The sequence below is a fragment of the Odontesthes bonariensis genome, chromosome 16, assembly GCF_027942865.1.
Source record: "Odontesthes bonariensis isolate fOdoBon6 chromosome 16, fOdoBon6.hap1, whole genome shotgun sequence".
NCBI classification, from domain to species: Eukaryota; Metazoa; Chordata; class Actinopteri; order Atheriniformes; family Atherinopsidae; genus Odontesthes; species Odontesthes bonariensis.
In genome coordinates this window covers 9143594-9169728 of record NC_134521.1, presented here as the reverse complement: position 1 = coordinate 9169728, position 26135 = coordinate 9143594, and the positions used below count along the sequence as shown (strand labels likewise).

The window sequence follows — 26135 nt, the reverse complement described above, 5'->3', positions numbered from 1 at the left end:
TTTCCAACAATCAGAATCCGTCGGTCTTGTTTTCAGTAGACTGTCCTTCTAATTCTTTAAGTACAGACACAATGCTGTAAGCTGGTTCTGAGTGCATACAGCTGTGTTGCAGTGGCAGAAGCCTAAAGATTGTGATGTATCATCTCTGGGTGTGAACAATAGACCTTAGAAAACACGTCCCTATGCGAACAAAGCTGTAAATATGTGTCTAAAGAAGAAACTACTGTCGCATTAAAGGCGGGGTAGGGGATCTTTTTCTGGAACATTTTTTTACATATTGCTTGAAATACTCTTCACACCCCCATTGCAACCAATTAATTAAAAGTTTTGACACAAATATGAAAAGTTTTAGTGGCCTCTAGAACGTACAATCTAGGAAAAACAGTATCCAATCATTGTGAACGGACCGTTCACAATGATTGGATTCTGATGCCGTCTATCAAACTGCAATCTGCTCCCCCCCCCCCCCGTGCGCGTACCCTGCTCCGTGAACAATTACGCGTCCAGAAGCTTGGCAGGAAGCTAAACTAGAGCCAGCTTGGCTAGCACCTAGCATTATTAAACGTATAGTTAGCATAAACTATATACTAAATACTAAATACGGCAACGATCGATGCTTGCTGTCAGAACAGCGCTCGTGCACCTTCGTGCTCGTGCGCGTTCATGTACTCTATAGAGGCGTGCCTTCGGGGGAAAGTGAAGAAAAGGGTTGGGACTTTTTACCGGTGTATTTTCAAAATGCAGCTTCGCTGGACTCAAAATCCAGGATCTCCTACCCTACCTTTAAGTAACTCCTGCAACATGCAAACAGACAGACACTGATGTTTGTCTCTCATCAGCTCTCCCATTAATGAAAGTCTGACCAAAATACAAGGTTTAGAATTAGGGCTGGGCGAGTTAACTCGTCATTATCGCGTTAACTCGTTAATTATTTAACGCCGATAAATATTTTATTGCGCATTAACGCAGGTTTAATTATTTATTTTATTATTGTAAAAGCCTGTTGCTCACAGGCTTTTATTTTGTAAAAGTCTGTTGCTGTCTGCTGCGGAACCGGAAAAGAAAGTAATCGGCGGATCCACCAAACACGGAGAAGGGTACGGAACGTTTACTCGGCCATTTTCACTTTAAAATTACATGACATTACATTACCGTCATTTTGCAGACGCTTTTATCCAAAGAGACTTACAATAAGTGTGTTCCACATCGGTTCTTCCAGACGGCGGAGACGACAGAACCAAAGTCATCTGTAAACACTGCCAAGTTGAATTGTCTTCTCAGCGTAGTAGTTCCAGTCTAAAATATCACTTAAAGGCAAAACACACAACTGATATCAGCAAGTCATTCAAGTAAACAGACAGTGGAGCGAGGCTTCTACATAAAAACTACAGAAAGATGCTGATGTTAAAAGTGTGTTTGCACAACAAATGTTATGGCACTTTCATTCATATGGCAGCACATTTCAAATAAAACTAAATGCTAAAAGCTATACACTACTTTTGGATTCATTTTTGGATTTTGCGTACAAATGCGATTAATTGTGATTAATCAGGGAAATCATGAGATTAATTAGATTAAACATTTTAATCGCTGCCCAGCCCTACTTTAGAATATATTTGAGCTCTGAGACAAAGGGCCAAGGCAGCAAACGTCATAAGAAGTCTTTCATTGATCGTCCAGAGTTTGCATCAAAGAAACTGCCCCAGCATGTGTAGGTCGAGTCCATCTGTCTTCCACACCGAGACAGATTACATTTCCTTTCCAAAATGGCCGATCAAACTTGTGTAGTCAGTGATTCCATCTCTTATTACAAGTTATAATTCTTGCTATAATGCTCCAGGATGAGATGTTTCACCCTTAGAAATGCTTACTGTAATTTAAGAAGTTTAAAACAGACACAGAGCTTTACGGCTGTCAGCATCCCCCCCAAACATAAGAGAAATTCTCCTTTTAGCTTACTGTGAATCTTAACAGCTATGATTTGGGCTTTCCACCTGTTATATTTTCACAGAACACCAGCTTAAGAGTAAGAGGAGTCGTCAGTGTGTTGCCCCACAAGAGGTTGTTTCCAGAACGTCGGCTCCTGGTGGAAACTCTCTCACACACACACACACTCAAGCGCTGTGCCAAAACGCCATGAATTCTTCATTTGATGTTTGTGATTCATGTTGATAATTAATATCCAAAGATATGGCCTATTTTTTTGCCTGTGGCATCAATCAGACTACGAGCCCTAAGACTGAGGCAGTTAAAGATTACAGAGGTGTGAAGGGAAGTCATTACTTGCATTGGGCTCGCAGACCCGTGACACACACATTCCTCTGGTAGATTGGGCGTGCATATTGAGTGCAGTTTTCCTTAGGTTCAGTCCTGCAGGCCTATTGGAAATGCAGCCGTATTCTCGCAGGCCCCATTTGGAGAATGAGTGCATATTCAGCCTCCTCTGCTCCTCTAATAGAAAAAAATGATGGATGAAAAGAGCAGAGCTAAAAAGCTCGAGAAAAATAGCCACGAGGTACATTGGGTGCGAATGCTGGATTCGTCTTTCTCACTGGAAGCCTAGTGTGCTTGGATAAACTGCGGTTAAAAGAAATAACTTGAGTAGGCTTGCAGATTACTGAAGCATTAAACACAGACATGCATGCAGCAGAGGCAAGCTGCCAGACGAGAAGACCCTGAGCTGTGTCTCCTACATACACTGTCTAAATAACAATGCTGGAAGATGCGTCCGTGACAAGCAGTCGCAGACGCCACATGTGATCAAATCAAACGTACTGATGCACTTTAAACACTATTAGAACACTGCGAGTGTGTGCTGCTGTTGCACATGGAGGAATCTTTATTATCAGTTTAGTGGGCTGGTTATTTTTAGTATTTTCAGAAGCTTTGCTCATTAACCTTTTTTACTCAGCTGAGTCTTTAACTTCGCCACTTTGTTTACCGACATGTTACCGGGTAATTCGCCGTGACCCCTGTTGTTTGGTGGCAGCCAGGAAAAATGGCGCCGTCCCGTCCCCTGCAACGTTGGCCCAGTGTGATGTCTAAACATGTGCGGTCTGTAATTGCTGAACCTCTGGCCCCGCTGTCCATCCCTTTGTCCTGCCTCCGAGCTGCAGGCCAACTCCTGGAAGCAGCAGCAGCTCATCCATGCTGAAGCTTTTCAGCAGTACAATGCCGTTCCTGAAAACCCTGCTGATCCTTAAGTCTCCTATTTAAGAGAACGTATCGATCGGGCAGACAGCGTTGTATTGGCATTCGGTGGCTACCCTGCAACTCATTTGTTTAGTGGCCAGTCCCATTGGCCTGCAATAAATGGTATTTGTGGGAGAGCAGAATCCTGGGCATCTTGTAAAATGTCTCCTTATTCATGCCTTGCAGGGACTGAGCACAAACAAAACTGCTTGATATGCCACAGTAACAAAGAAATGTAAATCTAGGGGAAAAATCTCATTTTTCACATGTAATTTGACTCATCCACAGTTTTTACACGATGATAGTCCAGCTGTGCACAGCTGTGCGGAGCTGGATGCTTTTCCGGGGTTTAAAATTCTCTCTCGAGCTGCCTTTACTGTTTTACATTCTTTGCTTAACTGTTTCTGTCGCCTCGTATTAACAGTCAAGTGAACAGTGTGAATGCACCCCAGGAGAGTTTTATGTGATATCAAGTCTCTGGACTGTGCAACGGTCAGCTTTTCACAACACCTGAAAAGTCCTTTAGAAAACTCTAAAACACACCAAATGTCCGGTGTGGTTGAGACCTAAAAAACTGGGTCGGGATTGAAATTTTTAAATATAAAGAATGTTTTCATGTTATATATCCCAAATAATGTTGATAATCTGTTGATATCAATGTGTAGTTAATAGGATGTACAGTGAGGTACAGAAGGATGGTATAAAATACATTTAAATAAACTCTGCTTGTCAAATTTACATGTATGCACCCAATCGCTGCTTTTTAAAATCGTGTTCTACACTATTAGCTTGAAACGGGGCCGTGCAGACCTGACTAAAGTCATCATCGTAGGCCTTCTCTCGTGTCTGAGGACAGACGTGCGCTCGGTTGTGCTGTTGGGGTTGGCAAAGGCCTCCACTTAAATGAGATTAACTTTACAACCCCAGGTGGCCCCTAGATCAATTTCTGGCCGTGGTGTGTAATTGCCTTTGCTGCTTTAAATGAAAAAGTGCATGTTAACCAGTGATGAAAGCTATTGGATGTATAGGAAGCCTGTAAATATCTTACATAAACATTGGTAGACCAGTTTATTAGGGGAGTGGCTGACCCTGATTCATAGGCACCAAGATCCCCAGTTTGAGATCTCTTACATAAAGTCACACAGAAGTTTTATAAAGTCAGGACCTGAGGTGGGTAGAGCAGCCAAAAATTGTACTCAAGTAAAAAGTAGTCATCCAAATAATTACTTGAGTAAGAGAAAAAACTACTCAAGTACTGAGTAACTGTTGAGTAACGTCTGATTTATTTGTTAACACAAGCATTCAATCAGACAGACAAAAATACTAAATAATCATCTTTAGGCAAATTAGAGTTCATCCAATTAATAAAATGAATTAAAATGATTTAATTAATTACAAAATAGCTTAAATCAAAATAATCCAGGTAAATTCAAGAACTTCAATAAAACATAAAAGAGACTTAGGAAATGTTTAAAACATATGTAACCTAAAAAACAAACATTCATCTATCCATGGGGGGAAAAAAACGAGTTTAGGAAACTTACCGCTACATGTTTCCTCAAGTTAGATGTTGAGTTTCTGCTGAAATGTGCGTTTGTTTTGGTTGACACAGAAGACACATAATGCAGCTGCTGTTTTGCACTCTTTGTAAGGTAAACATGCTTTCAGTATGAGGCCTCGTCTGTGTCTTCATTTCCCACCGTTGATTCTGACATTTTTCATCTGTTTCTTTGTTTGTTTGCTACGACTGTAAACTGTAAAGCTAACCCGTCCCGCCGCTGAGATTGAGTATGGTCACGTGACCAGACTGCATGGCTACGTTTGATTGGTGGAACACAGTCAGGTGGTAGAGCCTTTGGCGGAAGTCTCTCTCTCTCTGTCAGAATAAAACATTATAATGAGGCGTACACGGGGGGATAAAAATAACGAGGCGTAGAATACCAAAAAGGTAAGAAGAAAAGTAACCAGCACATTGTAGCCTAATGTAGCGGAGTAAGAGGACAGTTTCTGCTGCACAAATCTACTCAAGTAAAAGTAAAAAGTATAGTGATTTAAAACTACTCCTAGAAGTATAATGTTTTCAAAAACTTACTCTAGTAAATGTAACGGAGTAAATATCACTCGTTACTACCCACCTCTGGTCAGGACTAAAGCAGAACTGTTGACTGTTAACGGTTCATTACTGCCACTTTAGTAGAGCTCATTAGAGCCTTTAGAAATCTGTTAGTAGGAGATTAAAGTATAATAATAAACAAATGATTTCATACATTTAAAGTCTTTTTCTTCCAGTGCAGAGAAATGACATTGCCTGACTTGCATCTCAGAGCTCAAGTGGGAAATAAGCCTTCGTATGTTACATCCCACCGTCTGCGTTAGCCTCGGTCTTGATAAAACTGTGTAGAAAAAAGGCAGAGTTATCTCTACAGGAAACGCTGGAAATTTCAAAGATAACACAGATGCAGAAGCAGAAAAGAGACGTAAACAAAACACTTCATATCAGCTCAACTCCAGTGAGACCTTCATTAATTATTATTACTAATAAGTGTTCATGCGATCTGCTGAAAATCCGTTATTGTATGAAAACTACAAAAGTACCGTCCAACTGCAGCTGATCACGCAACCCCGGGCAGAACCTGAGAAGCATTTTACGCATCATACCTGACCCTGGAAAACTGCAATTCATCCTCTGAGGAAAGTGGCAGTTTCTATGACCTTCCACCACGCAGCTATTCCCATGATAAACCCGTCTATCAGAGGGCTTTTCTTCCAGCCTGCAGCCCTCTGATACTCTGATTTATCTGCTGTGATAAATCCTGTCTTGTGACATCTACCTTTAGCAAATAAATGCGACTGCGGCAGGCCCCAATCAGTAGGATGCCCAGCAGAGGCTGTATTTTCCATCAGGCTTCCACATGTGATGCTTCTCTTTGTGGAAGGGATGTAATTGGGCCAAACTTGCATAAGATGCCCCTCGCCGACAAATGTCTGAAAAACCGAGAGCTCGGTTCAACGTCGCAAAGCTTTTAGCTTTCAGAAAAATATCTCTTGTATTTTTCGGTGTAGCTGCGAACCCTTGAGCTTAACTCCACAAATTATTGACAGCCATCTGTGTTAGCTGAAGACTGATTGATTGGATCCAAGTGGATCAGGACCTCAGATGTAAAGAGCTGCCGCGGATTGCTCTCATATTCTGAGGAGACCGGGTGACTTTGTTAATGTTAAGAGGAGAATCATTCTGCCTAAAGATCTACAGCTTCAACATGTAACGAATTGTGGTGGCTGATTCTGGTGTGGATCACATGACTGGATCGCTCTTTTGTGTTTATAATACAGCGTGTTTTTGGGCAACATATGAGCTATATTAAGGTGCGTGTACACAGACTATACTATGCTTTCTGTTGGGTAACAACAAGAAAAAGCAAAGGCCATCTTTAGTGTTTGAATACAAACTTCATCCCTCAGAAATTGTGCAGTTTGAGAGCTAACGTTTGAGTCAGAGAGCATCTTTAGCCTGAGTGGTATTCATGAGTCACTGCAGGCTCCCAGGTCACCCAAAGGCTGGCGCATAACTCTGCGTGTGTCCTTAAGCCTGTCAGACACGCCCTCTTTTGTTGTCACAAAGTATTGATTTTCTCGTTTATATATATTTTTTTGCTTGTTTCTTCGTGACATAAACCTCCTCCTTTTCAACACTCCCGGCTTTCTGCCTGCCTGGATGCTCGTCTGTAACATCTCAGTTTGAGTCTGGGGAGAGCTGAGGGCTGAAGGGGCTGAAGGGGCTGAAGGGGCTGAAGGGGCTCAACACCACTGAAGTTAGTGAGGAAGCAGGTTGTGCCAAGACATCTTTTTGGGGTGTTCTTGTTGCTAAGCCCACGGTTGAGGCCCTGTTGCCAAAAATCTTTTATGATAGTTGTCATTTTTAGAAATGATTTTTCAAATCAATCCCTCTCATTTCCATAATTCCCTCCTTAATGATTTGTTAGACTTTGTTATTTATTTGCCAAGTTATTCCTAATGAATGCAGATTATTTACCTTTTGTGCAATCAGCGGATCGTAATGCTTCCAGCTATTCATTACGCACTCTTCTTTCATGTCTCAGGATACTGGGGATGCTGACAGGAGTGCAGAATGTACCTGGGCTGCGTGCCTAGCCGACCCATGGAGAACTGATAGCAGCAGCGCTGGATGGAGGCCAAGACACTGGATGGCGAAGACGAGGAAGCACACAGTATTGTGGATCAGTTGTATTGTTTGTTCTCTTGCTCGGCCGATCCAAAGTAGATGCAAAGCATTCTGTGAGGCTAAGAGATGGCAAAGAGAGTCAGGATAGACAGTCAAAGCTAAGCAAACTCCTGTACTGCACGTGCAGTCTGATCTCTGCACATTTTACCGTGTTAAGAAAACCATTTTAAACACTCGATAACATTTCTCGATAGAACTGGAGCCAGCTGTAGATAGCAGATAGTGACCATCATGGGCAGCTGTAAAGTTAAGCTTTCCTGGATTTTGTTTTTGGCGGGGTTGGTGCTAACAGGATTAGCTTTAGAATATGAGGGCGTGCCCGGTCAGTGGACCCGATACGGCCCGTGGGACGCAAAGACGACAGGTGAGCTCAGCTTCGTTCTGAAAACCAACCTCAGCAAAGCCCTGGTGCTCTATCTGGATGATGGGGGCAACTGCGACTTCTTCGAGCTTCTGATAGCGGATGGGAGGCTCCAGATGCTCTTCACCATCCATTGTGCAGAACCGGCCTCCGTGCTCACGGAGACGCGCATCAACGACTACCGCTGGCACAGAGTCCTCCTCGCTCGTAACTACAGGGAGACCAGACTGGTCGTGGACAACGAAGAGAAGGTGGCGGAGGTGAAGTCCAAGAGGAAAGAGATGGCGGTGGACAGCGACCTCTTTGTTGGGGGGATCTCACCTGACGTGCGTCTCTCTGCACTGACTTCCAGTACCGTTAAATACGAGCCGCCGTTCCAGGGCTTCATAACCAATCTGAAAGTGGGGGATGCTCTACCAATACTGCTGGACGGCCAAGCTGTGCATAATGATCTGGAGTACATATGTGACACACACTCTCCCTGCAGCAACAAAGGCCTTTGTTCTGTCAGCCAAGGAGAGGTCCTCTGCGACTGTATCAACACCAGCTACAGGGGAAGGTACTGCCACGAAGGTGAGGAAAGCACCATGCTTCTGTGTGCACTGCAAACACGGCCGTGCACATTTTGTTTTGATGGGGACAGAAGTGGTTTAGAGTTTCTGAGCTCAGGCAAACAAAAGGTAACACAATGCAGTTGAACAATAGTAGAAATAAGGAAGAGTATGAGCAAATAATGTGTCCCACACTCATAAACCATCTGTTCAAAGCTAGCAAACAGTAGCTGCTGTAACCAAATGGCCAAGCAGAACAACTGTTTGAAAATTGCATTTAATTAACACTCAAGGATCAAATAAATTCATTATTTTAATTCTAATAGGCATAAATGTTTGATAAAGTGTTTGAGAATGATCTCAAAATGCCATTTTACTGTACTTTAACTCGGCTACAGCAAACGTGTGACTTATTAATGCTTCAGCTGTGTTATTAATATCCCGTTCTAAACATGTAGTCTGTACCTTGACTGAGCTCTGGTGGATAATCAATAAAGCCCACCTAACAGCAATGCTACAGCAGCACTTAGAGGCCATCTTTCTAATGTGGTAGCTGTTTATTTATTGAATATGTGCAAAAACAACAACAACAAAAATAAATCAATGTCATAAGTTGAACTTTAAAACTCACACAGTGCAGCTACAGATTATATTTTCCACTCTGATAAACACTTCTCATCTTTCTGATGATGTCACACAGAATGCAAAAAATGTGGTTCATTGTGTTGTACTTTAAGCTTAAGGACAGAAGGTCAGTCAGCATGCATGTTGTTCCAGAAAAACACTGCATAGCCATTTGTTTAGTTACTTTTTGTTAGGGCTGGGCGAGTTAACTCGTTATTATCACGTTAACTCGTTAATTATTTAACGCAGATAAATATTTTATCGCGCATTAACGCAGGTTTTATTATTGTCAAAGTCGAATTCTATGTTGAATGAATCACATTCACACAGCATGGAGCTTGGAGTAATAAAATAAAAATAAACTAGCAGGTAACATTACCGCTACAGGTGCTCCTCGGTCTCTGTGTGAAGCTCACGGAGCTAACCGGCACTACTTCCTGTTTTACTTGTTTCAACATAAAAGCACGTATTTCAAAATAAATTGAAAAAAAAACTCCTGCATTTACAGCCAAGTTGAATTGTCTTCTCAGCGTAGTAGTTCCAGTCTAAAATATCACTTAAAGGCAAAACACACAACTGATAGCAGCAAGTCATTCAAGGAAACAGACAGTGGAGCGAGGCTTCTACATAAAAACTACAGAAAGATGCTGATGTTAACAGTGTGTTTGCACAACAAATGTTATGGCACTTTCATTCATATGGCAGCACATTTAAAATAAAACTAAATGCTAAAAGCTATACAATACTTTTGAATTCATTTTTGGATTTTGCATACAAATGCGATTAATCAGGGAAATCATGTGATTAATTAGATTAAACATTTTAATCGTTGCCCAGCCCTAGTTTTTTTATTTGTACCTTACTAATGTCTGTTTTAGTGGCCTTTTACCAGGTCTGAGTTGTAGGTTTAATTCCTTCTCATGTAAGTGCTGAATAGAATGACAACAAGAAAAATCCTTCCAGATACAGAAACCTATATTCTGATATTCAAAAGTGTGTTTTTCTCTCCTTCCCTGCAGCTATCCAGAGAGAAGTGCAAGGTAAGACAATGCAGTAGATAAAGAACGTAACGAGGAACACTGTTCAGTTTACGCTGCTGCTCCTACTTGCAAAGGATATCAGCGCAGCATCAGTGTGTGAGAGAGTGTGCTTGGTTATTATGAGGTTGTTATTGTCAGTTTGGACTGCAGTTCCGACATCCAACAAATTAAGCTGAACAGAGATGTTCTGTCACTGGTCACGAGGTCGCAAAGGGAAAAGTGCCTAATGTGCTGAACGCTCGTTGTATGTATAATAAGTGTGCTCAAGGTGACTAAAGGTCTGCAGAGTGCGTGGGTGTCACACAATATGAGTAGAATTTATACACTGCACGACAGAAGAAATAGCAGCATAGAGCTGTTTATGAATTCTGCTTCCACTCGGGTTTTTCCAAACTAAATTACTGTCATTAGGTCTACTTAGTCGTATATGTCATTTCGCACTAAGGTCGACGTGCGCTTTAAATTCAAGCATGATGGCATGAGCCCCTCTGGCACAACATGACTGATCGCCGGGACCTCAACGTTCAACATATTATAATCAGATTCGCAGTGATGGTGGTCTTCTTCATGAGGGGGTAGAAAAAAAAAAGATATCCTTTGACACAAAGAGGCACATCTCTCTTAATTTCAAACTGCCTACAGTTAAACAAGCTCGGTTTGTAATGAGGGCGCGCACGCCGAGCTCGAAATGAAGATTGAACACGAGGTGGGAGATTTGTTTAGTCGGCATCAGAGCGACGCATCCATCTCCCCAGTAAGGACTGCTGGTCGTGGCGAAAGGGCAGCCGACAGGCTCAGGAGACCAGCACAAGGTGTGCTGCACCGCTGCACATTATAAATCACTGTTACTGACACAGGATGCACAGCCACACACACACACCTGTTCTCTGTGGCTCCGCCTCCGACTCTCACATTTGGCATGTGACAGCAGAATATAGTGAGGACTGCACAATGATATCGTCTTCATGCTACATACTCAGTCCTGACTCGGTCATGCAGGCTACACCAAAATCAGACGTGCAGCTTCCTTTTATATAGGTTTGCAGAGCTTATTGCTCTTAGATGTATGTATTAGGTGTACGTTTTTTTCCTTTCAGAAACGGTTAACCGGTTTCATGTCCGCACAGTTTCCAGAAGCAAGCATTAATCATTCTCAGTGTAAGCAGAGACGCCAGGGCTATGCTTACAGCAAATACGCAAGCATTATTAAATGACATGCTGCAAAGAGAGCACTTCAGAATGTTTATTGGATTAAAGCTCGACACTGGGACAATCCCCAATGCAGAATGCATGAAAGCAACAATGACAACAGGAAAATTGCAGCCACCAGAAGCCTCTTTTTCTGTCCTTCATACCACTCCATGTGCTGTTCGGCAGCGTGCCTCTCCTCTGTTGCCCTTGCATCAGCTGAAACAGACTAATACGTGTTACCTAAAATCGCCTACTCTCCCCCAGAGATGACAAAGATGGTAACCCAAATGCTATATTTGGTCCTGGCTGTGTGTTCTAAGTGGTGCAGGAATAATCTTTTTTATTTGTCTGAGGAACTGCCTTAAGCTGCTGAAAACCTTTGGCCCAGCAGGTGAGTCTTTTGAGTTGTTCATTTACAGTATGCAGCAACGTGGGCTCGCATTGATCTGCGCGGACAAAGGCCACAGTGGGGCACGCTCGGATGGCAAAACAGTGCAGCTTCCTCTGACGCTTTCTGAGGTCTGCAAACAAGAGATAAGAGCAGCCACCTCACAAGGCCGATGCGGAGCCAGAGAAAAAAATCGCTCCAACATGGAGAGAAAAACCTACAGCACACACAAACTTGTCACTGTTTGGATTTTTCCGTCAGATGTTCACGTGTAAGCACACGCTAACGACACGCTAAGGAGGGTAAGCGCAGGAATGTTTGGGAAGAAAGGACGCCGCTGGTCCTGATGGGCCTGCTTCTTTCAGCAGCAGTGACCTTGGTCTAATCCCTCATCACAACAGCCACCCTTTACACTGTACTTTTCTCAGGAAAACAAATTTGCCTGCTCATGAATGTCATAATAACGCCGGAGAGGTTCTTAAACATTGGCAGCTGTTTTAAACTTTAACGGGTTGAACCTTCAGAGGTAGCTGCATTAATCCTTTTAGAGGTATTTCCGCAGGAGTAATAATACGACCACAAGGAAACAGAGAAGCGGAATCAATAGCTATTTTTACTTGGACCAGCCTTCCCACCTCAATAAAAAAAGAAAAATCTCCTCCGCTTAATTTCATACTCAGATGTTTAGACATTCTCCAAGTTCCCTTACTGCCTGGAATAATTCAAGGTAATTCTAAACGCTCGTTTTGTATCTGCCTTGTAAAATCTGATAAGATCTGTTAAAAAGAAATAGACTGAGAATAAGGGTTAATTCAGTGCTCTATGGATTCAAACATTCATCTCTCTCCCTGCAGCCTGGGTTAGGGTTGCTCAGTCTACTGTTTTTAATGTTATAGATATCAGTATAGATGGGTTAAAGGGCGTCTAAGTACAGTAAACTCCTCACTACTGACCCCTTATGGGGCGTAAAGATGAAGATCAATAACATTTATTAAGCAAACCAGCTATTTTACATCCCTCACTAATTCAGTTTGTTCTGGTTTCTCATGATAAAAATGCATTTGGTTTTATAACAAAGCCGACTAAAAAGAATCCGTTAGCCGTTTAGCTCCTCTCTCATTTAAAAGAAGAAAGCTAGCAGATTACTGGTGGGAAGAGCATCTTATTTCCATGCAGCCTGTCCCCCCCCTAAAACAGGTCTGAGCCAGTTATCTCTGCCTCTCCACTCACTGAGATTTGGGTGGAAAGCAAAGGCGAGTAGGATGCATATATTCAGTAGTTAGGTGCCAGTATAAAAGGGCAGGAACGACACCATTCCTAATCCACTTTTCGTCAAGTCTTTGGAAGTACACGCATTATAAAAGAAGGCTATGTTGACCGAGGCATCTGTTGTTCCAGTAGTCAGTCACTCACAGGCTAGATAAAGATTTGTGGTGTGTGGAGTCATCGTAGCAGATAGATGTTAAGGTTAAAGTTACTTTTGTCCAGCTTCAGAACAGAGAGATGGGCAAAGAGGAGACATGCTGCCGTTATCTGACTCCTTTCACATCTGCCAACATCCAACAGCAGGTGAGAATGAGATAGTTGGTGTTATTCATGTTGTGCATGGCCACAAACATCATATTTTACATTTCTGTGAATGACAGATAGGTGCAATCTCAACATATTCAGCCTCTGAGAAACCTACAAGGTGTTCTTTAATGGCGGTTTTTGATGAAGAGAGGAAATGCTCTGGTGTTGTGCAGGTAACAGATTAGAGGTGGAAAATGATGCTGTTTGAACCCATGTTCAACCCAAAATTGGATCTATTTTTGTTCATTCGCAGTTTCTGTTTGGTAAGCGTAAATAAGGGAACACGGATTGGTAAATTGTGAGATTTTACATCTCTGAGGTTCATGGGAAAAAGTAGAAAAAGAAGAAACTTCCGACTCCACCTTGAGTGGATGCACACGTCGGCCTGTCATGTGGATTCCCTCGCAGCAGCAGTGTGGGCGCACACAGCAGCTCTTTGTCTGCTCTGCAGAACGGACTGTGGATGAATCCTGAGTGTGAGCAGAGACTCACTCATTGGCTTTGCAATAGAACACTCTATCAAAAGCCTCCGTGTTGGCAGGCAGGGACCCTCCCAGGGGTAATCATGTCCATTCCACACTTGCACAGTTGCGGCATTAATACCTTTGTTCAGTGATACATGTGAACAGATTCGTGCAACAGTGACCTGCCCCTGCATAAGGCTGCAGCTAGTGGCTGAAGTGGGACAGGCACAGAGCGAGTGTCTCAGAGTGTCGATGCTCTGATGAGAGCTGTTTGTGCTGGCTGCCACGGTGGGACTCACATGCACAGCAAAAGTGTTGCATAGTGTCATTCCCACGGGAGAAGCAGGAGAGCCGCACCATACCATTTCTGGCATACCTATTGAGATATTTGTCTATATTTCACTGTATTTGCTCAGCATAGGACAGATTGAATACAGCACGGCTGCAGCATTCACAGCCCAACCTGCAGAGCTTCTATACATTGTCATCTGTAATGAGATGCATTTTCATTTTGCATTCACAGCTCGTACCAGTTTTCTTTTGTGAGGTAGGAAACATGCAAGATATGTCAGTTATTGCAAGGCTTTATCGGTTCTGCACGAATATATCCCGTGTTCCATCTTTCTTATCCTTTAAGATTCACTTAAGAATAAAGCCTTGTTGGGTTGATCAATGCAGTTGACTCCTGTTCAGCACAACTACCGCAGTGTCCAGCTAACCCTTTTACTGTAAAAAGAAGGTGAGTCCTTTGAGAAAGAGTGAGTGCAAGCTACTAAAGATATAAGGGATAAGGAATGGTGCCGTTTCAGCCCTTTTCATACACTTCTGCCACAAAGAAGGCTAAACGTGCTGGGCTGGGTTGGCTGAAAGCTTCGCATACAGAAAACAACCGCGAGTAGAGCAACGGGGACGAGCTGGAAAGCACATAGAGCTACATTAAAGATGGTAGAAAACTAGCTTCACCGCGCGTCCGTTTCCAATTAAAAGCAGGTTCTACGTCTACCTGATACATCTCAAACTGTCTGCATCAAGTAAACATACAATATGTGTTCCATTAGAAAAAAGCATCTGTGTGAGCAACCACCTGTGAGGGTTGCACCGTTCAAGATGTTTTTTTCTCTCCTTGCCTCCCCCTTTCCTCCCCGGAGATGTTTGTCTGTTTGAGTTTGATTTCCCCTTTATATTTTAGTTCAAACTTTGACATCCGTACCTACCCCAGGATGTCTGTCACAAACTGCAGTCCAACATTGTGACAATGCTTTTGTTCTCCCAAACCTCTTTATGAACTTCCTGTTTTCGTATCCTTTTTTCTGTTCTTTCCCTCAAGGTCTGGCGCACCTGATGTTAAACCGCCAAGGTATGGGGTCTATTGGTTTGCTTTTCCCCTCCCAGCCACCTGAACACATTTCCCTCCCCCCCCTGAGATCATTCAGTTAACTGTGCTGCACTAATATTTCCTCTCCTCTTTTTTTTCCATATACTTGCCTATTTATTTTTGCTTCCTCTCATATTATGCTCACTATTCACTCAATTTTTGTCCGTCAAACCCTTGTCCTGACCACTGACTGAGCTACTGGAACATCAACCTTTGACCTCTGCAGTTTTTCGCCAAGGTAATGAATCTATGCTCATAGCATCTCTTCGGTTTGGTTTCATGGTGTTTTCAAAGGAAAAAGGTTACAGTAATGAAGAGTAAAGGTATCTGGTGTATGAGGTATCCGGCAGGTCTCCACAGGAAGCAGCCTACACTTTACACTCCCTGTAAACAGTCATTATGAATCTGTTTTGCATCTTTATTTATTATTTGCATTGTTGAAACAATACAGATTTGAATGTATTATCATTGCATTGGGGAATTGATGGCAGAGAGATTGCACTTTGTTGTGCTAATAAAGAGCTTGCAGCTCAGTAATTCACACATGCTTATTTTTCTCCATCTGATGAACATTGAAATGAAAATATTAGGGCTGGGCGAGTTAACTCGTTATTATCGCGTTAACTTGTTAATTATTTAACGCCGATAAATATTTTATCGCGCATTAACGCAGGTTTTATTATTGTAAAAGTCTGTTGAATGCATCACATTCACACAGTTACAGCAAACACCACGAAGCATGGAGTGATAAAATAAAGATAAACCAGCAGATAACATCACCGTTACAAGTGTGAAGCTCACGGAGCTAACCGGCGCTACTTCCTGTTTAACTTGTTTCAACATAAAAGCATGTATTTCAAAATAAATTTTAAAAAAACTCCCGCATTTACAGCCAAGTTGAATTGTCTTCTCAGCGTAGTAGTTCCAGTCTAAAATATCACTTAAAGGCAAACACACACAACTGATAGCAGCAAGTCATTCAAGGAAACAGACAGTGGAGCGAGGCTTCTACATAAAAACTACAGAAAGATGCTGATGTTAAAAGTGTGTTTGCACAACAAATGTTATGGCACTTTCATTCATATGGCAGCACATTTAAAATAAAACTAAATGCTAAAAGCTATACACTACTTTTGAATTCATTTTGGGATTTTGCGTACAAATGCGATTAATCGTGATTAATCAGGGAAATCGTGCGATTAATTAGATTAAAAATGTTAATCGTTGCCCAGCCCTAGAAAATATAGATGTTTGCACTGTAATGCAAAAGTAGACAAAGTATTTCCGGATATTCACGGACAAAAAAAAGTGACTTTGACTGACTGTAAGGGTGACGTCAGCCCTGATGAAGTCAGCTGTATGTATGTATGCATACTTGGTATTTCCCAGCACGTGCAGTGAAATCGAGAGGACGGCCTTCATCCTGTCGCCATGGCAATCGTCTCTAAACCTCCTTGAGACATAGCTCTGATGACCTATTCTGACAGAATAATACACAAGTCCTCAAGAAAATGACTTATCTGACCAGAGAAACATGGGGTTATTATTACAGCTCCTGCGTCAGTGACTTTTTCTCAGATCTATTTTATTTTTTTCAGCCCAGTCTATCCCGAGTAATGATTGTGAATAATCTACAGCTGTGGAACTGAAATAGCTTCGTCTGTCGTCTCCTGTTATTCACACTTCCTCTGAATGGAGAAGGTGTGTCTCAGCACCCCGAGCGTTCCCCATGTTCATTTTCTGTGTTGAACTGATGTCAAGACAATTTAGAGTAGACGCAAAGGCTTCGGTGGAGACTTCACACAATCATTACAGCGGGTTATCAGCAACTACAAATGATGCAGCTTTAGGCTTTACATGACTGTGGCATTATAGATTAAGGTCTGGAGTCTTTGTTTATTCACTCTGCAGCAAAAACTTTGCATGTTTTAGAGGTTGTAATTAGTCTTTATTAGGCCCGTGGGAATGCAGTTGGGTACGCTGCCTGCCACCATTGCCTCGGCTGTACAATGATTAATAATGTCTGCTTTATTAGAGTGACGTCGCTGTATCAAATATTCAGTACATCAGAGAGTAAGCGTGTCCTACAGCCACCCACAATGGGATTTGTCATGAATTGAGGCCTAAATGTAATTGCTCAATTTCATGCATTAAAATGAAGTAGAAGTTGGTAATTGATTCAGGGAAGGGAGGGGGGGATAAAATGTTCAGAAATAGACCTCCATAACACAGCTACAGTTAGTATCATGACATCAGCACATTCACTGGACGTCAAAGTTTAATTCAGACATTAAATGTTATAAAAGCTATAGTCATGAGCAGGATTCCCGGCTTCTAGCCTGGGGGGGGGATACTTGAGAGAGGGTTCTGATACGATCCAACAGATAGATGCAGACTTAATGAGATTGCTGCTTGTGCGTATGTTTTAGTCTCAGAATTTCTTTGATGCTCTGTAAAGAGAGAGATCAGATATCTGAGCAGTGAATGCATCTTCCTGCTGAAGCCCAGTCCTCCGAACATGCTGCCTCGCCCTGGTCTCAGTGCATCCCGCCATTAACCGACTCCCTGGCCCTGAGAAGAGGTGACATTAGAGTAGTAGCTGCATCTGTGCCCCAGGCTTTTGGATCACTTAGTTATTGCCATGCTGTAAATCTTAATATTAATGTGCAGGCTCAGTGTTGTGACTGGTACAGGTGGGCTTGTTTGAGAAAGTCTATGATTCATCCTCATCCTCCTGATGGCAAGGCCCTTTCTCTCTGCAGTGTTTGATGTGTCCTGCATGCTGTGACTGTTACAAGGAAACTTTCTGGCCATGGGCACGCTGGATATACAAGTCCTGTTGTTTCCAGGAGGACTCTCAAATTTTTTGCATCTTGAATTTAAAGGTAGGGTAGGAGATCCTGGATTTTGAGTCCAGCGAAGCTGCATTTTGAAAATACACCGGTAAAAAGTCCCAACCCTTTTCTTCACTTTCCCCCCGAAGGCACGCCTCTAGAGTACATGAACGCGCACGAGCACGAAGGTGCACGAGCGCTGTTCTGACAGCAAGCATCGATCGTTGCCGTATTTAGTATTTAGTTTATGCTAACTATACGTTTAATAATGCTAGGTGCTAGCCAAGCTGGCTCTAGTTTAGCTTCCTGCCAAGCTTCTGGACATGTAATTCGTTCGAGCAGGGTACGCGCACAGGGGGGGGGAGGAGGGGGAGGGAGGAGCAGATTGCAGTTTGGTAGACGGCATCAGAATCCAATCATTGTGAACGGTCCGTTCACAATGATTGGATACTGTTTTTCCTAGATTGTACGTTCTAGAGGCCACTAAAACTTTTCATATTTGTGTCAAAACTTTTAATTAATTGGTTGCAATGGGGGTGTGAAGAGTATTTCAAGCAATATGTAAAAAAATGTTCCAGAAAAAGATCCCCTACCCCGCCTTTAAAGTAACTCATTATGACTTCAGAGGGAGGGGGGCGGGGATAGCTGTGCACAAAGACATTGAGTGGAGAAGCAGCACAGACTCGTGGAGACGGTTGGTGTTCCCGTTATTTTCTGCTGAGCCTTTCTTTTTTGAAAAAATTGTTCCATTTGCATCAAGCGATGCTTCAGCACAATGGCTGATTCCAAGAAGGGTTGACGGCTCGGCCTCCTCCACCCAACCGTCTCCATTCAGCTACGAGATGCAGAAACTGCTCTAACTGCGTCTCTTAGTGTGCAGACTGAAGCCGATGTCTGTGGAAACATTTCCACAGAGCTAGTGCCAGAGTCCGTGTAGCATTAGGAAAAACAATGCTGGTATTTCCCTTTCTTAAAGCTGGTAAATACTGCCTCTGCACACAACAGACAGCCACCTCTGAGGTGAGCTGGGCCAGCTTTCTTTTTAGATGCTCTCAAACTTTCATAAAATGGCTTTGTGATAATTTGCATGAACAGAATAACAGACTGCACTCAGGCTCTCACATTTAGTTCAGTAAGACCAGAGTACTTCTCGTGTTCCCTCGTAAATTCAGACAATGTTTTTTTAAGCACTGAATAGAGTAGCATCTGCTCTGTCAGTCAAATGAAGAGCCTCATATTTATGCTTTTCAGTAATAGCTTAACAAGATGCTGTGTCCTCGGTGGTTGAGTAACTACGTAGCTCGAACAATAGAAAGTAATGGGGCCGCTGATCCTTTGGCCTTGAATTGGCCCCGGTGCTCTCATGCTGACATTTACCGTACATGCAGACAAAGGCTGAAGGGACAGCTTATCCCTCTGGCTTGAAATAGCTTGCTCGGTAGCGGAAGCCACATCGAGCAAAGGATGAGGCTTAAACCAGCCCACTCGTGTAAAATTAAATTGGTGTTTAGTTAACAATACTCCTCCTTGCCAAGGTCAAACAGCGGGACAATGTTTGAAATTACAACTTTCGAATCTTACTGTGAATTTCAATTTAGTTGACATAAGTGGGTGTCATAATGCATTTCCTGTGTATTAACAGCCATAAAGTATACAGTATCTATCTATCTATCTATCTATCTATCTATCTATCTATCTATCTATCTATCTATCCATTCATCCATTTATTTTATTTTATTTATCTATCCATCTTATTTTATCTATCCATTTTATTTATCTATCCATCCATCCAGGCACGCCGATAGGGGGGGACAAACGGGTATTTTGTCCCGGGCCCAGGAATGGGGGGGGGGCCATTAAAAAAAAAAAAAAAAAAAAAGGAATATGCGCATTAGTCCGCAAATATGTCCAAATGTTTCAGGCACGCACGCCAATCAGGCTGAATTGATTTGAGAATCATCCCCAGTCAGCTGAATGACAGCCAGTGTAACGCGGCTCTAGTTTAACCTTATTTTGTTTAAAAATAGATAGAGTTGAATGTAACGAATGGGTTATAAACGTGACGTTTTGGGGTAGCCTGTAACTTTCGTTTAGACTGATTTAACTTGACACTCGCCAGATGAATGGGCTCCGCCTTGTTCCCCGAACATTCTCAGAAAGTTCAGCGGACATACACGCGGGTCTGGCGATAAATAAAACTACCCTTAACATGATTCCCTTGGTCAAGTGAAAAATGGTTGATGAAATGTGCAGTTTATGAGCTCTAAATGAATAAAATAGCGTGAGTTTTATTGTGGTAGGATTTTGAAAGCCATAACTCCACTCAGTCCATATCCATATCCAGGCAAAGTGGTAAATAATCCTTTTGGTTTATCCGCAATAAATGAGAGACTGGGAAAGTAGAGGTGGGTGTGGGTTTGTTGCTACGGGGGGGGGCAGCCAAACCTGTCAGCGGCCCTGCATCCATCCATCTATCCATCCATCCATCTATCCATCTATCTATCTGTATATCCATCTATCCATCTATCTATCTATATATCCATCTATCTATCTGTATATCCATCTATCCATCCATCCATCTATCTATATATCCATCTATCTATCTGTATATCCATCTATATATCCATCCATCCATCCATATATCCATCCATCTATCCATCTATATATCCATCTATCTATCTGTATATCCATCTATATATCCATCCATCCATCCATCCATCCATCTATCCATCCATCTATATATCCATCTATCTATCTGTATATCCATCTTTCCATCTATCCATCTATCCATCTATCCATCTATCCATCCATCTATCATTACCCAGTGGACATTTCTTGGAATGTGGGTGTAAATTGGCCACATTCAGTCATTGTTGCATAAAGAATAAAGCTGGCACTACTACATGAATTTTAACATTATTTACTTAAATAGGAGGAAAATGGGGCCGTTTTTATTTTTAGTAAGTTCAGTGTAACACTAGGACTCAAGCGCTTCTGTGAAGGTCTGTGTGATTAAAAGAAAATATAGTTTTCTCTAGGCAGCGAGTACGCCGTTATTTATTTAAACATATTTTATTAGTATTTGTTGGTAGAGTTACACTTTGACTGAATTTATTAACAATTAGAAAGATAGAGAAAATGACCAGATTTAATATGTAAAGAGTCATGTGCTTTCCTCTCCACAGTGAATTCACAAATTTACAGTAATTTCGTTGCACTTGTGACCAGCTCAACATAAATGGATACTTAGTCCATTCATTTTTTAATAAAAGTGGAGTATTTGTCAAGCAGTGGTTTTTACATTCTTCAGTTTCACCCACTAAACTAAATTAAAGACCCTATTTTTTTTAAATTGAGTCTGATAACAGGAACAATGATCTAAAATGTTGTTATTTCCCTCTTAGGGCAGGAGGAGTCAGTGGCCACCTTCAAAGGCAACGAGTTCTTCAGCTACAACCTGTCCCAGACTCCCATCCAGAGTAGTTTGGATGAGATCACGCTGTCCTTCCGGACCCTTCAGAGGAACGGCCTGCTGCTTCACACGGGGAAGTCGGCCGACTACGTCAACTTATCCGTGAGGAATGGAGCCTTGTGGCTGGTCATCAACCTGGGCTCCGGTGCGTTTGAAGCCCTGGTAGAACCTGCCAGCGGAAAGTTTAATGACGATGTCTGGCATGACGTGCGAGTCACACGCAACCTTCGCCAGGTGAGAATGAATCCAGCGCTTGGGCTGTCCACGCTCCCTGCAGATAAGACTAAGAAATCGGAGGGAACGATGTAACTCATCATCTTGTTTGCTGTTATTTTATTCGCTGACAGAGAGGGTCGAAAGTTATGACCTCATACTGTCACTTCATACTGAAATTTCAAGTGTACTTTACAGGCAGAGGTGGGTAGAGTAGCCAAAAATTGTACTCAAGTAAAAGTACTGTTACTTCAGAATAATATGACTCGAGTAAAAGTAAAAAGTAGTCATCCAAATAATTACTTGAGTAAGAGTAAAAAAGTGCTTGGTGAAAAAACTACTCAAGTACTGAGTAACTGTTGAGTAACGTCTGATTTATTTGTTAACACAAGCATTCAATTAGACAGACAAAAATACTAAATAATCATCTTTAGGCAAATTAGAGTTCATCCCATTGATAAAATAAATTAAAATAAATTAATTAATTACAAAATAGCTTAAATTAAAATAATCCAGGTAAATTCAAGTACTTCGATAAAAAATAAAAGAGACTTAGGAAATGTTTAAAACATATGTAACCCATATGTAACCTAAAAAACAAACATTCACCTATCCATGGGGAAAAAAAACGAGTTTAGGAAACTTACCGCTACATGTTTCCTCAAGTTAGATGTTGAGTTTCTGCTGAAACGTGCGTTTGTTTTGGTTGACACAGAAGACACAAAATGTAGCTGCTGTTTCTCACTCTTTGTAAGGTAAACATGCTTTCAGTATGAGGCCTCGTCTGTGTCTTCATTTCCCACCGTTGATTCTGACATTTTTCATCTGTTTCTTTGTTTGTTTGCTACGACTGTAAACTGTAAAGCTAACCCGTCCCGCCGCTGAGATTGAGTATGGTCACGTGACGAGACTGCACGGCTACGTCTGATTGGTGAAACACAGTCAGGTGGTAGAGCCTTTGGTGGAAGTCTCTCTCTCTGTCAGAATAAAACATTAAAATGAGGCGTACGCGGGGGGATGAAAATAATGAGGCGTAGAATACCAAAGAGGTAAGAAGAAAAGTAACCAGATCATTGTAGCCTAATGTAGCGGAGTAAGAGGACAGTTTCTGCTGCACAAATCTACTCAATTAAAAGTAAAAAGTATAGTGATTTAAAACTACTTCTAGAAGTAGAATTTTTTTCAAAAACTTACTCAAGTAAATGTAACTCGTTACTACCCACCTCTGATCACAGGTGTGTAAAACATTAAATACATAATTATATGTCTGGATTCCTCTCAGATCCAAGTGGCCCCATGTAAATATAGTTTAGACAACATATACTGTGTTGTGTTCCATTTTTCAACTCGATAATACAAGCTTACATGAGGTCATTGCCCTGTAGATTGCTTTGGAGGAGGCAGAAATCTGTCTTTTTCTACTTTTTGCACCAACTGATAGCCGTCAAGAATAAGCAGAGCTTCTATAATGAATACAGCCACTGCATGTGTCCAACATTGTACTGCTGCACTACTGCAGCCAAGAAGGTTTCATATCATTAATACAGTCTGGACAGCGCACTGAATTCCCAAACTAATCTACTGCCAAGATGTTTCTGTTACGTTCGGTGTGAAACTGCCGGCATTCCTCTTGCATTGCAAATTGTGCCATTTCACAGCACTTTGCAGGATCAGTGTTTTTTTTTTTTTTTTTGCTCTTAATGTGAATAAGTGTAATGTAAAGTGGTTGGTTGCAGTGATGAACATGCACTTAATTAGCCGTTTCTGCTGCTAATGTAATGGCACGGTGTCATCACTCTAATCAGTTCTGTTTTCACTAACCTCAGCTAACGAGCAGCAGCGATCTCTGATGACCCGATTCCAGGACAAATAAGACCAAATATATGAGTGGGAATAAATAATTTAACACTTTTTAATGTGGAAAGTAGATAATAGATTTATCAGGCTAAATAAATAAATTTAGCCAATTTGCTAAACATGTTAGCAACAATTCATATTAAGGCTAAATCTTGATCTGATATTATCATCAGTGCATTCTCTATGCTTGACAACATGTCTATTATCAGGAATATATGGATGAAGTGGCAGCCAGAGCTGCCAAATGTGTTGAATGATTTGTGATGATTGCTAACAGTGCAAAGCTCAGCGAGGCAGTGTCCCTTTTGCACCTTATCCTGTGCTGTTCGGGGGAAGGACACTGAGCTTTGTAAAAGATTGTGGTTTAAAACGCTCCACTGTTTCTCTGGAACTGCTCTCAGGTGGCTTTGCCGACAGGAATCGATGGATATCTCGCAGGCAATCATAAGCTGCAGCCTCGGTTCCTGAAAAACATGCGTGCAAGTCAATCGGTGCTATTGAATGTGTTAAACAGAGCTAATACACATCTGGTGATGGTGTTAATTTAGTCTGCCAAAAGGGGGTTGTGCGATGCTGTTCAATAATTCAATGGTGAAATCCCTTCTGCTAAACAGACAAAGGTTAGTGTGAAAATGAGCTACAGTGCTGGTGTCTTCCTGTAGAAGTCAGTGACCTACAGCGATAGCATAATCCCCAAATACCGAGAAGTCTGTGCCCACCGAACAAACAGATTGAATAATTATTTCTAGCATGCTTTTGTTAAACCAGATAAATGCACGATTAGTGTGAATGGACGCCTTGTGTTCACGAAATCCATTCAGCAGATGTGTGATGTAACTAATATATGCCCCTTTAAGATGTAATGCTATCTTAAAGGGGCATTTAAATCTGTGGGGGCCCAGCAGGATACGTTTCTAAAATAGAGGCTCTTAGTTTAAAAAGACTTTTCATGTCACACACAGTGATCACTTTGTAGATGCACTTGAATCATCACTAACCTTAAAAATATTCCATTTATTGAGGTTGGTTCATACAATCCAAGTAAATTTGAGTTTTCTTTGCCATATCGCTGAACCCATTTTCTATCTAACCTTCTCATCATCAGCAAATATGTTTGGAACCCGTCACGCAGACCTGCAGATAAGCTTGCATCCTCCTCCACACATCTATTTCCTCACCCTGGCTTTCAGAGCAGCTGCAATCCAATGCTAGCCACGTCACTTATGCTTTCAGGCATCTATTTGATCCCTGTGTAAATTGCTTTCCCCTCAGATAAGTTACCACACTGACATGTAGATGGGGGAACCGTAACTCCCAAGTGTGTCGGTGGAAACTATTTATTAGATCCGGTGGTGCTTTTCAGGCTAGAATTCCTCTTATTACTTTCTTTTATCTTTTTCTCCATCCATCTTGTCTTTTGTGTCGCGGACAAAGTGGGTGGTGCTCATTCTTAACGTCCCGTCTCTTTTTTAATCCATGTTAATGACGTATCCACTTGTGTTTCGGCCTGTTTAGCAGACAGAACACACTTAACACACTGGAAAAAATCAAAGTCTTGCCAAGTATATTTGTCTCATTTCTAGTCCAAATATCTCATTACACTTAATATAAGACACAACTGCCTAACAAGTACTATTTCAGCCAGATATAGGGACTTGTTTGAAGACAATACATCTGGAATATCTTGAAAACAAATTGTTTTGAGTCACATATCATATGAAACAAGATTTTTTTTTACATTTGAAGAGGTTTTTAAGATAATTTCAAGATCACTTTTATCTCAAAAGTCCCAAATATCACATCTTATTTCAAGAAATCTTGACAAGCCGATTTTCACTAGTTCCATTGGCAGATTTATTTGCTTATTTCAAGCAAAAACGTCTCGTATCTGTTGTTTTTTTTTACTTATATTTGGAGGGGCATCTTTTCCAGTGCAGAATGCTTACACGTTATATATATGTAAATGTAAATATATTTTATTTATACAGCCCTTTACAGACAATCCTTACGATGTACCAAAGTGCTTTACAGCAGGTAATAAATAAAGAGAAGAATAAATAAAAACAAATATATATATATATATGTTGTTTTCAATCATCACTTTTCTTTGCAATCACAAATATATGTCGTCCATTAATTAATCAGCTCTGGTAAAACTAAATTATACTGAAAGGTCAACCTCAAACTGTGCCATCCAGGACTGGAGCTCGACTATTATCCCACTGTGAGCTTTTAATTAATCATGACCTAATTCTGTAATTCCACCCAGCGGCATTGATCAGTAACCTCAGACTTTCAGCTGCCAGTGAAGTAACTTTAAAGGCGTTTTATCATATCAGACATTTGTTACGCTTTTTGTCAATAAATGCTGAATAAAAAGGAAAAAAAGCATCGATCAGTTCCCAGACGTAAAAAGCTGGTTTTATGCAGCATCATCGGCTCACAGTCGAGCCTTCTTATTGTCCGCTGTCCAGTTATACAAAAGGCTTCCCAACTAGACAGACAGAAATCAATATCTGTCAACGATTTGAGAAGCCAAACCTTGTTTCATAAAGATGACGCCTGAATGGTCTTCAGTGCATCAGATCTTTTGTGTCTCTTTTTCTCCTGCTTTCTCAAAACAGACTGATTGCAAAGCGGTGATGACTTGATCATAAGTCCATTATTTTAAATCGTTTACTTTGTTTTTTTGCTCACGCTGAACCTGCTTAAAGAAATTCTAATAAGTTATGGTTGCTCTTTCCTAAACATGTTGCTA

The 26135-nt window shown here is 41.5% G+C and overlaps 1 protein-coding gene across 7 annotated transcripts in view; it reads left to right on the top strand.

Moving 5' to 3' along the window:
- The window catches only part of nrxn2a (neurexin 2a), a 179867-nt gene that overhangs the window by 19623 nt on the left and 134109 nt on the right, over positions 1-26135 (top strand). For 5 of the 7 annotated variants that reach the window (XM_075487682.1, XM_075487679.1, XM_075487681.1 and 2 more), the window contains exons 2-6: positions 7293-8369; positions 9991-10011; positions 14954-14983; positions 15228-15239; positions 21240-21541. In XM_075487682.1, the coding sequence (XP_075343797.1) occupies positions 7667-8369; positions 9991-10011; positions 14954-14983; positions 15228-15239; positions 21240-21541 (1068 nt within the window). In that variant the 5' untranslated portion in view covers positions 7293-7666. Of the gene's footprint in view, positions 1-7292; positions 8370-9990; positions 10012-11648; positions 13160-14953; positions 14984-15227; positions 15240-21239; positions 21542-26135 lie in introns of those variants that run through there. The other 2 variants (XM_075487680.1, XM_075487683.1) reach the window with 2 other exon arrangements.